Source organism: Chrysemys picta, chromosome 3, assembly GCF_011386835.1.
Source record: "Chrysemys picta bellii isolate R12L10 chromosome 3, ASM1138683v2, whole genome shotgun sequence".
NCBI classification, from domain to species: Eukaryota; Metazoa; Chordata; order Testudines; family Emydidae; genus Chrysemys; species Chrysemys picta.
This window is the reverse complement of record NC_088793.1, coordinates 171,030,555-171,044,615: the sequence shown is the minus strand read 5'-3', so window position 1 is coordinate 171,044,615 and position 14,061 is coordinate 171,030,555. Positions and strand designations below refer to the sequence as shown.

At 37.9% G+C, this 14,061-nt stretch overlaps 1 protein-coding gene across 7 annotated transcripts in view; it reads right to left on the bottom strand.

The window, feature by feature from the left end:
• Positions 1–14,061, bottom strand: part of MTA3 (metastasis associated 1 family member 3) — a 262,904-nt gene that overhangs the window by 169,126 nt on the left and 79,717 nt on the right. For all 7 annotated transcript variants that reach the window (XR_010599913.1, XR_256380.5, XR_256379.5 and 4 more), the window contains exon 7: positions 2,704–2,806. Coding sequence is in view for 4 of the 7 variants with exons in the window: in XM_065589544.1 (XP_065445616.1) it covers positions 2,704–2,806 (103 nt within the window). In the remaining 3 variants the exon portion in view is untranslated. The remainder of the gene's footprint in view (positions 1–2,703; positions 2,807–14,061) is intronic.

Here is a 14,061-nt window from a genome sequence, read left to right as displayed (position 1 = left end):
ACCCTCTTTTAGTTGGAGATGAGAAAGAGGAGACTACAAATGGCTGGACCGATCACACGGCTGAGAGAATGGCTCTCTTGAAAGATTGACCAATCCTTGCTGGATGAAGGGAGAAAGACTCATAAGTCCTGGGGGTCCTTGGTGACTTGCAGTTTTACTGCACCCCAAAATATATTTACAAAAGTGGAATGTACCAAAAAGGCAAATGTATATAAAAAAAAAAAAACTAGAACTCTTAATATGCAAGGGATGAAATCTAAACTGAACTACTACAAAGTGAAAGTGAATAGATCTGATCATATAAGTCAGCCCTGTGGTTCTCAACCTTTGTCCATACTGGAACCCCCACTCCCATTTTGCTGGATTTAGTCAGGATCTCTGTACCATTTAAGAGTATAGGAAATGCAAGGTATCCATGACCCCCAAGTTGAGAATCTCTGGGCTAGCCTATTAGAGACAGGGAAGATTAAAAGCTCCAGCATCTGAAAACGTAATGTAATGTAATTGAAACTGACTCCAGCTTATGGAAAAGCAAAGGAAAATCTTTTACTGCTTACTACTGTGTGCACTATAGGACAGAGAAAAGTATCTCTCTAGGGAACTAATGTGCTCCCCTAAGATGAGCTCTGCTAACAGAGGAAATTGTCAGTGAGACAGCAATCTTCTCCTGTGGGGAAATACTCAAGCTGACTCACTGCTATTAATTGGCACTCGCACATCTAGTCTCTTTTGACTGGAAAGATGATCTTCTAAAGTAAAACAGAAGAAAATCTCTTCAGATCAGACAAAGATCAAATGTCTAAATGCTAAAGCAGAGAAGACTTCCCTAATAGTCCGGGGGAATCCATTTCCCATTGGGAGACCAATGGAGATAGCAGCCTAAAAGATCTTAAATAGATGAGAAAAACTGGCATCCCCAAAAGACACCCCCACCACAATGGAAACCTTCCACACAGGGACTTATCAACTCCAAAGTGAATGGGGTCAAGTTCTGACCCAGCAACAATGTAATCTCCCAAGAAGTGCACGAGGTGCAGGGAAGTACAGTAGCATGCCCTTCTGAAGTTGCTCATACTCCGCCTTGCATCTCTTCGGCTTCCCCAAGGGGGTCTGCTCAGCGGAGATAAGGCAGCATGATCTTCTGAAGGGATTCAGCTTCAAACTTCCATCTCTCCAGCTTGCTAGTGGATCTACTTGCTGGCAAGAGCAATATGCTGCTGTGCAAGCAAGAAGCAATACATGGAGGAGAGATGTGTCAAAGGAACAGTATACATTTACTGATCAGAGGAGGACTGATCTTAGATGAGCTAGCATCTGAGATCAGAGGGAGGTGTGACCCACAAGCCCATTTCCCTACATGGCACAGGCTATGGAATTGAACGCAGAGCTCCTCTCTGCCTTCCTCTCCCTCTGATTTTCCTTCTCCAGACACATGTTGTCCAGAAAGAAGATAAGAAAGAACTGGGAAGAAGAGAAATTAAGGTTCTTAGACTAAAAAGATGTAGGGCTGCACTCTGCTTTCAGAATAGAGAAGCAAAATTACTGAGAGGGAAGAAGGGAGGCTGGTGCCTTTACACTAGCATTGACAAGTAGTCCTCTGCTTCCTTAGTTTGTAGTAGGTGGAGCAATAAGGTTTACTGTAAGTATTTATTATAGGACAGGGAAAAGAGACTGTATGAGAGTAATGGTTTTACTCTTTCAATGGAAAACGTCACTGTTTTTGAAAGAGTAGAAGTTTCAGAAATCTATCTAAAAATGTTTGAAAAAGGGCATATCTGAACTTCAACAGGGCTTTGTCACAGGCCTCCGAGGATATGTCTACACTGCACCTGGGAGAGAGCCTCCTAGACCAAGCAGAAAAACATGCGCTAGCTCTTCTTGAACTAACATGCTAAAAATAGCAGTGTGGATGTGGCGATTCAGGCTGGCCACCTCAGTATGAACCCAGGAGATCAGGTGAGTTTGTACTCTGATGGCTATCCTGTGCTGCTGCCCCTGCCATAACATTCACAGTGCTATTTTTAGCACTGTAATTCAAATACAGCCTCTGTACTCAGCCTGAGAGGCACGCTCCCAGCTGCAGTATAGACATATCCTAAGAGTATGCTAGTTTATGATACTACCCAACCAGAGTTTTTCCCTAATGAAGAGTAGGACATAGTAATGAATTATTGTGGTATACTTCAAAATCTTCTGCTATTCACTGAAAATAATTGCAGTGTATGTGACAGTTGGATTACATGCAAATGTCACAAGTTCTTCAGTCATTCCATTTGTTTACATTTGCTTGAATTATAATCTTAATCTTTGTTACATTCAGCAATTTCAAATATTACAGTACCAGACTAAAAAGGTAGTGCTGAAATCCTGCTTCATTTATTCTGAGGAGCAAGTGGAGTTGGAAAAGAATATTAACATTAAAATTTTAAGAAGGGGCTTATGCCCTCCATCGAACTCTGCCAAGATCTGCAAATGTATGAAGTCTGGAAGCAATTCAGAAATATATTCCTTTCCTATATAATTTACTTTAAAATAGACATGCATCATGTTCCATTCTAATGGTTTTCTCTTACCTAACTGCAAGATAAACATAGAACGTTAAACAAGTTCTGGAACAACAGATAGGGGAATAAGCAGTCAATGGTCTACAGGGTTTATAGGAGAAAAAAGTATTTTTCTGGGATTAGAGGATTTCAAGCTTACCGTGCTACAACTAAAAACTGGTCAATCTGACGATCAGTAAGGGGACTATCTGGATCCCATACTTTTACTTCCAGCTTTGCCTGCTCTCTGTCATCTAATTCTCCTGTCAAAAAGGTAAATGGGATAAAACACGTATTTACAAGGTTGCTCTTTGTGCACTTCTTAAACCATGCTTAAATAATATACTGTACTTTAAATATAATAAGAGTTAATTAATCAGCAGTTACCATTTAAAATTTAATATTGCAATATCACAAAGAAAGATCTAGCCTAAAATTAGCATTTTAACTAGCTTAGAAAAAGTATCAACACAAAGTATAGAATAAAGGAGCTTAATAAAACTTGATAAGATGGTTCCACTATCCATTGTATTTTTTAAAATTGCTTCCCAACCACAGCAAAAATTAATGTTACACTCAAACAAATTCAGCAATTAAATGCTATTATGTTATTTTTCTATTTTGAATATGCCTCAAAATAGAAAACACTGCAGACTACTCTCAGCCCATTGACATGATTTTGGAAAATCTTTATTAAATTATTTCTGGCCCCACTTTTTACTCAGAGCAACCACTTTGTTCATACTATTAAAACAATGACTCTTATTCTCTGTTAACCAGTTATAGTTCTTGCAATTTAATAAATAAGTTGATGGCACACAAAAAGTCATATTAATTTCCCAATTAAATTCATTTGAGTCAAGCATAGCTACAAGCACTATTTTAATATGGCTACTGTGAAAAAATTCTTCTCTTGTATCAAGACTGTAGTTTTGTTAAGTTTTAATCTCTTCTAGAAAGCATTTTTCATTTTTATTTGCTTGTAATCATTTCTAACTCTATCCTTTTCACTTGAACTCACTTAAAATCCTATCTTCTCTTGTTAATAAACTTGTCTTACTTTAAATCTAAACCATGCCAGTGCTGATTTGTGTTAAAGTGATAAACTGTATTTTGTCTCTTTAGAGGAGCAAACAAACCTTATTATTTCTCTGAGTGTTCCACAAGAGGCCTAGACACTTCAGGGTTGACAGATCTGGAGAACTTGAGGACTGAGAGTGTGTTGGGGTCACCCCTGCATACGATAACTGGGTGATAGTGACTAGAGTGGGGCTATTGCGTTGTAGGCAGGCTGCTGGGGCAAGAGTGCAGAACCAGGGCGGCACAGCACGCAAACACTCAGGATACTCCATGCTAATCTACTGGCTGTTGACACCCAGGGTTGAGCCACAGCAGCAGAACATTTGAGGCACCCAGAGTTATGAAGCAGGTGATGACAACCCCTCACTGGTCTGGACTGCAACCCAGAACGTGACAGCTCTGCATGAGGCTGAAACAATGCCAGCGCTTTCAGACATTTTTCACAATGGGTGCAAGGACAAGCTCAATGTGTTATTTGTACAGCAAAGTAGAGAAGCAATGGGTAAGCATACTGCTATGGAGAATACAGAGTTAAGCCTAAACCTTGCCCATCCCACCTCATTCATGGGTTCAAAAGTCCCAAAATGCAGCAGAACCAGGGTACTCCACTGCGCAATGGTGAGGCCCACCACAGGCAGCCCAATTGTATGGGTGATCTGCATTCTTTGGGGTTGGGGAGGTTATCCATGGTGTGTGGAACTACTTGGAATCCCTGGCCACATGCCATGGATAAACTCTCCTCTCTCCCTCAGAACACACCCATCCAACCAGACTCCCTGTGGTGTGCTTTAATGTGCATGGGCTGGATCCTTTGGTGCTTCCCTGCTTGGGCACATCTTTTCCCCGCAGTGAACACATGTGCCAAGCCACTTTAATCAGTAGGGCCCCTATTACTTATGGTTCACTTTTATGTTATACTCCAAGAATACATTTATGTCCTCAAATATGCCCATTCCATTTGCCTTGACTTCAACAAGAGCTCTGTGGGCATCTGTTTGGGCAGAACAGAACTGGGCTTTAACCCACCACAGTCCTTTACAAAACTGTGCAAAAAGATAGAGAACACAAAACTCTCACAAGAAGATTTGAATCTATAAATCTGAATCAAAACCAAAAATCACCAAGATTTACAAGGCATCTGATCGCAAATGTTAACATGCATAGCATCATCAAAAGGTGAAATAACCTGTGTTTTTCAGAGGCTAGAACCAGGCTGCAAACAAAACTATTGTTCTTGGAATTCTACTGCCCTTCCAAAAAGTATATTATGCAGGACATGCTTTGCTAATATGTCCGTTCTCAATTAGAATGAAAATGGTAGCATGGTATTAATCTTACCAAATACACCAGTTATTTGCATCCTACTGTCTGAATCTAACATATCAGGAGCACATTTTACAAGCACGATATATTTCATGTACTGAGAACAAAAAAGGTAGATGGGCCTCCTCTGATAAACAGTCAATAGAGAGTGGTCTACCTCATGTGATTTTACACATTTTAAGAAAGCTAATTCACATTCAAATGTAAAATCCAGCACTGACAGACATATTGTGGATTTCTAACATTCTCTGGTGGGATTTTGTGTCTATAAACTTATGAATGGTTATACACTTGTCTATACATTCAAACTTTTCTATTTCTGACAGATATATACTGGGAAACATTATACGTAAGTAATCGAAGAGTACATCATTACAAACTGTTAACATATTTTTAAAAATATCTTTCATTGTGTTTAACTGAACACCACATCCTGGAAAATCATAGAATCATAGAATATCAGGGTTGGAAGGGACCTCAGGAGGTCATCTAGTCCAACCCCCTGCTCAAAGCAGGACCAATTCCTAACTAAATCATCCCAGCCAGGGCTTTGTCAAGCCGGACCTTAAAAACCTCCAAGGAAGGAGATTCCACCACCTCCCTAGGTAATGCATTCCAGTGCTTCACCACCCTCCTAGTGAAATAGTGTTCCCTAATATCCAACCTAGACCTCCCCCACTGCAACTTGAGACCATTGCTCCTTGTTCTGTCATCTGCCACTACTGAGAACAGCCGAGCTCCATCCCCTTTGGAACCCCCCTTCAGGTAGTTGAAAGAAGCTATCAAATCCCCCCTCATTCTTCTCTTCTGGAGACTAAACAATCCCAGTTCCCTCAGCCTCTCCTCATAAGTCATGTGCTCCAGACCCCTAATCATTTTTGTTGCCCTCCGCTGGACTCTTTCCAATTTTTCCACATCCTTCTTGTAGTGTGGGGCCCAAAACTGGACACAGTAATCCACATGAGGCCTCACCAATGTCGAATAAAGGGGAACGATCACGTTCCTCTATCTGCTGGCAATGCCCCTACTTATACAGCCCAAAATCCCATTAGCCTTCTTGGCAACAAGGGCACACTGTTGACTCATATCCAGCTTCTCGTCCACTGTGACCCCAGGTCCTTTTCTGCAGAACTGCTACCTAGCCATTCGGTCCCTAGTGTGTAGCAGTGCATAGGATTCTTCCGTCCTAAGTGCAGGACTCTGCACTTGTCCTTGTTGAACCTCATCTGGTTTTTTTTGGCCCAATCCTCTAATTTGTCTAGGTCTCTCTGTATCCGATCCCTACCCTCCAGTGTATCTACCACGCCTCCCAGTTTAGTGTCATCTGCAAAGTTGTTGAGAGTGCAGTCCACACCATCCTCCAGATCATTAATAAAGATATTAAACAAAACTGGCCCCAGGATCGACCCTTGGGGCACTCCGCTTGAAACTGGCTGCCAACTAGACATGGCAACTGTATGGAAATGTGAGAAAAAGATATAACATATACTGATATGTGGTATGACTCTCCATGAAGTGAAAATCATGTCACACTCTGGGTTTCCATCCCAGACATTCCACATCCCAAAAATCCAGCTTTGCAATACATATGCCTCCCACTTCAATGAAAGGGAACAAAACTCTACATCTGTAACTACAAAATGCTGCTTTGTATGTTGGCAAAGGTATGTAATCGCAATATTTCTCAGCTTCATGCTATCTGTGATTGTAATAGTCACAAGTAGGAAATGAGAAATGGGACACGTACAAACGTACACAATGTAAAAAACGTGCTAATACAAAGATTAAATTCAGGAAATGTAGAAGGGTAAGTTTTTCAACAGCAATGTTAACCTCTGCCAAACTGCACATATGAACTTCTTTCCATTCCTGATTTTCTGGTAAGAAGGTAGTATGTTAAGCCAAACATTTATATCAGAAAAAGGGGAAATGAAAATTGAACATACATGAAGGTAGGCAAAGTTAGAAATAAAAATTCCATTCACTGAACTAACTGGAATAGGAGAGGCCTCCAGCACATAACAAATAATAGAAAACTTTGTAGATCCTTCAAAATGCTCCAGACCAACTTAACGCCGTTACGACCCAGCATTACTCATTCTATATCAATGCAACAAAAAAAAAAAAAAAAAAAAAAAACCCTCTGCTGGACCATGGAGATGATCCACAGGGCTCTGGCAACTTTCATGTTTTCCATATATGGCATGGTTTCCAAATGTCTTGATCTCTTTAATTATTTTGTTTTATACATTCTGGTGTGCAAAATGCTGTGGAAAATATGCATTCTGGGGCATCATAAGAGAGCAGAGCTCATAAGTGCAACCTCACTTTTTTTTCTTTGCAATTCATCATAAGCCTACAACAAAGGCATGCAAGCTGGAAAAGAGATAACAGAACCAATTAAACACTTAACTATCCTGCTAAACTTGATTTCAAAGTACTACCAGCCCTTTGGCACTGCAAGAGCCTAGCAGAGTGAGAGAGCTGTGTAGTAGATTCCTGAGAGGAAAATGAATAGCTAAATAAATGGACAAATTAGAGCAACACACAAATCCTGTGAAATCACAGATTAGTACTGTTGCAGATGTTAAGAACTACTGAAAAGTCAAGACAAAGGCTACACAATTTACTTACTGGAGGAAAGAGAGGATGAAAGTACACCACAGGTTTTTTGAGAAATGGCTGCCAGGAGAATTTGGAGTTGATGTGGAAGGTTTCCCCTTGTACGTAGGTGGAACATACTGCATAGTAATCAGGAGACAAACTCAGTATGGAAAGAGGAAGGATGAACTGTGGTTTTACTCTTGATGAACTTACATAATGAGAAGAATCATGCCATTTTTAGATAGATATAAATTTTTTAAAAGGTCCTTGAATGAGCCTCCAATCAACAGCAAAGAGAGGGTTTCTTGGACAAAAAAATGGATGCATTCACCCAACATACCATAAACATAACGTAACTAAAGTATATGCTTTTACTTTTAAACTTTGAATAATCTGAAAACTGTAGAATAACCCAATAAAAATATAACACTGGGTATTAAGTTCTGGGTCCATTCAAGTCAATGGCGAAACTCTCATTGACTTCAGTGGAGCCAGGTTCCTCTGTGGTAGAATCTGATTAAGGGTTACTAGCCCTACACTGTATTGCATGTCTTTAAATTTGGCAGGGTATCCTATCAAGGGTAAAATTGAACACATATATTTGTTAACAGCTTTTACCTCAGAGAAATTTTAATTTGTTTTAACTGGAAGATACACAGGTTGAACAGGACTACCTGGTCAAAGCTTGATGGTATACACTTACATTATTAAGCCTATGTCTACATTGTCAACTGAACGACAAAACTTTTGTCTTTCAGAGGTGCTAAAAAAACCACACACCCTCCCAAAAGACAAAAGTAGTGACACAGCCCTGTCGCTAAAAGCTGCGTAGTATAGACATAGCCTAAAACTGGAGATTCCTGGACATAAACGGAATTCTAGACTTTATATTTTAGGAGGCATTTGTTCTAAGTTCTGATCTTCCCTCACAAGGGCAGTGTACTAAGGTACTAAAGATTCTGCACTCAGGACCTATATTGTGTCAGGCTCATCCTGAAAACTAGTTTGCCGGATTATATTAATATATGGTTATAAATATGACCGGTGCCTGAATTATTTTCCCATTACCAATGATTCAGTGCCTTATTTCTAGTGTTTTTCTTTATTATGCACAAATTATTTTTTTAAATGAGAAGTTAAGATCTGTTTTTCTGTTAGTAACTTTAGACAAACAGATGAAAAACTAACTGCCACCACAATACCAATTTTCAAATAGAAGAGTACAAAAAGAAAGGAATGGAGATCAAATGCAGTTGAAGCCTGGATTTCAGTAAGATAAATTAAAGGAAATTAAATAATGCAGTTACTCAACATCAACTCTCTAGTCCTCACCTTAGACTGATACAACTGAGTATCGCAACAGAATTCTATTTCTGCTAATGCACTGGATCCTGTGTGATGCTATGTACCTCATGCGAGGTACTGAGCACTGCCCACAGGATTGGGGCTTAAGAGGGGCAAGAGACCCTAAAAGTACAGATATGCAGAAAAGACCAACTAAAACAAAGCAAACTTAAATGTCAATCTACATGATTTTGCTGAACTGAGTTACAGTTGTCCGATTTTATGACGACATATTTATACAAGTAATGTTTGAAGAGTTATCCTTTTAAGAAGCTAGAAACTAAATGATTATGAATATGAGGAAAATATAGAAAATACATCCAGAAAATATTGGCTTACAATTCCTAGCAGAAAAATCACCAATTCTGCTCTCTTTTTTGACACTTCAACCGATTATATGCCTAATTAAAAATAGCATGAAGTATATAACTTTTAGTCACAGGAGAATTGTGAGGATAAAGTACTCTAATACTATTATTGTGAGTGCAAAAAAAAAAAAAAAAGTCAAAGTGAAATACAGACTCTGATTTCATTGTTAATTTGTTAACAGATACTTCCCTCTGATCAGAGATATCACAAGTGTCAGGCAGCATACTGCTTTCAACTAATCCTAAATTTCTTTCTTGAATATAGTTTTAATCTGCCACACAACACCCTGGAAAACAGGTAGTTAACTACTGTATATCTGTTCCTAATTCATGAATCTTACTCTCACATTGTTGTTGGACTGATTGTCTGCAAGCCTTGTTTTTAGTTATTTATTTTACCGAAAATATAAAGCAGCATCACTCTTCCATCTCTCTCAATCGTCTGGCTAGAAATGAAGATAAAAAAAGATCCCAGGTACTAAACTGCACTATCTAGAATAAAGTCTCACCTTTCTGCTATGGTCTGATGAATAATTCATTTAATAATACAACTTCCAGTCTTACTTTAAAACAGGTAATATGCCTATTTTCTCTCTCTTTATAAAAAATTAACTATACAAGGCAGCGGTGATTATTAAATATTATACAACTATTTTTCTAAAATAACTAAGTAAGAGTGTACGTGTGTGTGTGTTCATGTGCATCCACTACACAATACTGAAAGTAGCGCATGGAATCTCTCTTACCCAATGACAAGGAAAGCCCCACTAGGGTTGGAGCAAATGCACCTTTCAGATTAAATTTGCATGTCATTCTACTGGTACTTAAGGTATTCAAACAGTGCTCTGCATAAACCACACTAATATGGTGATCCTTTGTAGGCTTTAATGGCTGGAGCTTAGAACTTTTTTCATTATAAAGAATCTGGAGGCAGGATGTGGCTTTCCACTTTATTTGCGTTTGTGATTAAACTACCGAAAGTATAAACCAGAAATTGCCCAGAATTCAAAGGTTTTACATCTGACTCTACAAAAAAATAAAATTGTGTTATGTGCAAATAACTCCTAAGGAGGGGGAAGGGCAGAAGAAGGGGAATGTAGTATGTTTATCACTTAATTGCGAAATAATCCCTATCCTTAACATAATAAAGATACATAAGGATGGGTCTCTTCCAGGTGTAAGAGTGTAAATAACAGTTATTCAGTTAGTATATAAATGAGTTTTTCAGTTACATTAACTCTAAATTAAGGTGCATATATGAATGGAATGCATATGAATTAAGCCAACCAGTCGGTAAAAGCTGCCAATTGACACAAGTACAGCACTTGCTTACAGCGAGTCAGATATCTTTATACTGCTGCTGAAACCTGTCTAGTCTGATCACTGTCTATATTCTACGGCTCTAGTCCATAAAGGTTAAGATTCCCAATAATCCTTCCCTCAAAAAATCACTTAGGGATTAAAACTGCCCCATTCCCAACAGCCTAATTAGCTGTATTAGTATGTGAATCTTGGAATTCTGAAAACGCACCAACTGCGAGTAAAGCAATGGGAGAGAATTTAAAATAGGTAGGGTTTGTTTTTATGTATTTATATATATATATATATATATATATATATATATATATATATATATATAAATAAATAAAAACAAACCCTACCTATTTTAAATATATATATGTAAGTAGCAAATACTCACCTTTAATCATCACTTTCCAAATTCCTAGAAAAAAATTATTTTCATGCTCTAGTTGAAATAGTTACTCCACCTAAGAGTTTGAATCTGCCAATAGGGCTTAGAATGGTCTGAACTGTAACCATGTGGTCTTGACCAATGCCTCCATCATGCTGCCTCAAGTAGTACTAACCTATATTCAGAGGGGCCAATGCCAGATGAGAGCAGAACATCAGAGCACAACCCCTTCTGACTCCCAATACCCTGCAGAGTCTGATCACTATTGTGCATCCAAGAAGGAGCTTCCACAATGCAGGGAAAATAGGAGCACAACACTCTGGAGATAGCACTCTCCACACCTTATCTTCACCACAAGATCCCTAACTAGTTACTTGCACTGTGGGTTCCCACTGCCCCCATTGAGTTTGTATTTTTGTACTGTATAGTGGTTTTAAAGTAACACTATCCCAAGTGAAAATCTTCTCATTTCTAGACTTACTATTAAAATGTTTTTCTGGTGCTTTTGTATTTAGATACTTACCTAAACTAGTCACTGTTAAGGCAAATCACAGTAAGTAGTACATTTTTAATCAGGCAAAAAGAAGAACAGGAGGACTTGTGGCACCTTAGAGACTAACAAATTTATCAGGGGTTAATCATTTTTAATCAGGGGTTCTCAAACGGGGGTTGGGACCCCTCAGGGGGTCACAAGGTTATTACATGGGAGGTCACGAGCGGTCAGTGTTCACCCCAAACTCTCCTTTGCCTCCAGCATTTATAATGGTGTTAAATATATAAAAAGCGTTTTTAATGTATAAGGGGAGGGGGGGGGGTCGCACTCAGACGCTTCCTCTGTGAAAGAGGTCACCAGTACAAAAGTTTGAGAACTACTGTTTTTAATAAACAGGGTTGCCTAAATTCAAATTCAACTTTGTATTTATTTCTTTGTCCTCTACTGGGCTTCTTAAGATTTTTACAATTATAATTTGAATATAGAGAAACTGTAATAGATTTAACATAATACTTGAAATGAAAAAGCATGAGGTGGTAGGGCATTTCTGGGAAAGTGTCATGAAAAGATGCCTATCAACCTTTCCTACAGAAAGCAGTTACTCAGTGTATTAAATAGCCATTTTTGAAAGTTTAATACCACAAGCTATGGAAATGTTTTCTCTTTTAAAAAAAAATTAAACTAAGGCCCGGATCCTGCAAAGGCTTAAGCACATGCTTAACTTTTCAGATGTGAATAGTCTCATTGACTATGGGTCTATGAAGCCAATGGGACTACTCCCTTAAATAAAGTTAATTAAATGCATAAATCAACATGACAATTTTTTCTGTAAAATGAAGCAGATTTTGAATTATTCAGGTGTAAAAATATATCTCCTTCACATCTGGTAATCTGTTTTTCCACAGCTATGCAGTAACTTAAAAAGAAAATTAAACATCAGAAAACTGTCAAAAAGAAACAAACAAGCAAACTGAAAACTGAACTTACAATGAGCCCATCTATGCAGTTATTGGAGTAGAAAAATATATAAAAGATAATTAACCTCTGAGATGTGGTTTGAAAGCCAGTTAGTGAATGTTCACTGCAGTACATTACTTTGTAGAATAAGTATGTAACAATTTGACCATACAATCATAATCAAGCACAGAAGACTGTCTAAGCCCTGAGTGTGTTCATTCCTGTAAATTAATCTCAGACAGGACTCTAGCCACTATTAATGAACAGATCTTTCCAACCACAATGATCTACAGCCTTCTATGCCAATGAATCAATGAAGGCTGTTAGTCTTACACTGTGGCCAGCTGGCAGAAAGAGAAGCAATATATTTTAACCATTTCCTTTGTTTAAGTAGTTGGGTCTATGAACATCATCCATAGGAACAGGCGAGCTCATGGTAAAAAGCTCCTTTAGCAGCTAAATAAAGTGTGAAATCTTGGCTCCCTTGATGTCAATTGTAAAACTCCCACTGATTTTACCTAAATGTATTAAAAAAATCTTGATGAAATACTTGTTGCTGAAAACTTATTTGGGTCATTAGACAATACTATTGCCATAAACTCTCAAATCTTGTGATTTAACTGATTAAAAGTTTTAGTACCAAGGACACCTGCATGCCCCTTCATATTTAGGCATTTGGCTGGTAGTCAGGAAGTTATCAGTTGGTCTAAGAATTACAGGCTCCAATTCAGAGATGTACTTAAGCACGTTTGTAAATTTAAGCACATGAATGGTACCATTAAGTCAGTGGAACTATACACTTACATAAACTCACAAATGTGCTTAAGTTACCTTAATGAGACAATTACAAATATCCAAAAAGGGGGTGGGAGGTCAAAACGGGAAGGCAAAGTTAAGAATTCATTATTATTACTTTGTCCTATGTTGTTTCTTTCACCAAGGATCTCAAAGTGCTTTGCAAACAGTACAACACACCTAAGTCAACCATCTAATGCACAGTATATTCTTGAATATCTATTTTTGCTGGTTCAAGGTGCAATCTTGGACACCTACTATTTCATCAATGCTGAATTCAGACAAATAGAACATATTTGTTGGTAGGTTAACAAAACATACCTATTGATTTTTATTCTCTACAGATTACTTATTCTGTTAACAGGCTCAATACTCATACACTGCCAATGTCAGAACACAACAAGTTGGTATGATTATTGACTCCAATTTATGCAATGGGTAGAGTTAAAGGGAGCAATATTTTTTATTAATTTTAATTCTAACCTGTACGTATATGTTTCACTATAACTAAGCTTGGCAGAAATCAATTTTTATTTTTTATAATTTTGATAGATAATATTGGTGTTTATTTTTAAACTTTTTTATTTTCACAGTTGTGTAATTATTTTGTGGGATCAGACAATTATTTAATGACAGTAGACACTGATATTCAAAAAGTTAACCCTTTATTGGACAATGTTAAAACACATTGTCAACATCACATGTCAAAGTATACAAAATAAATATCCTGAAATCAGACCTAATAAGTTCTCAAGCACCATTTTTCTTACTTTGCCTCTCTGTGAATTATCAATGGAAATATATTTTCAGTTTGTGCATGCCTGGGAAAATAGACAATTACCTATAAAAATCTAATCCTTA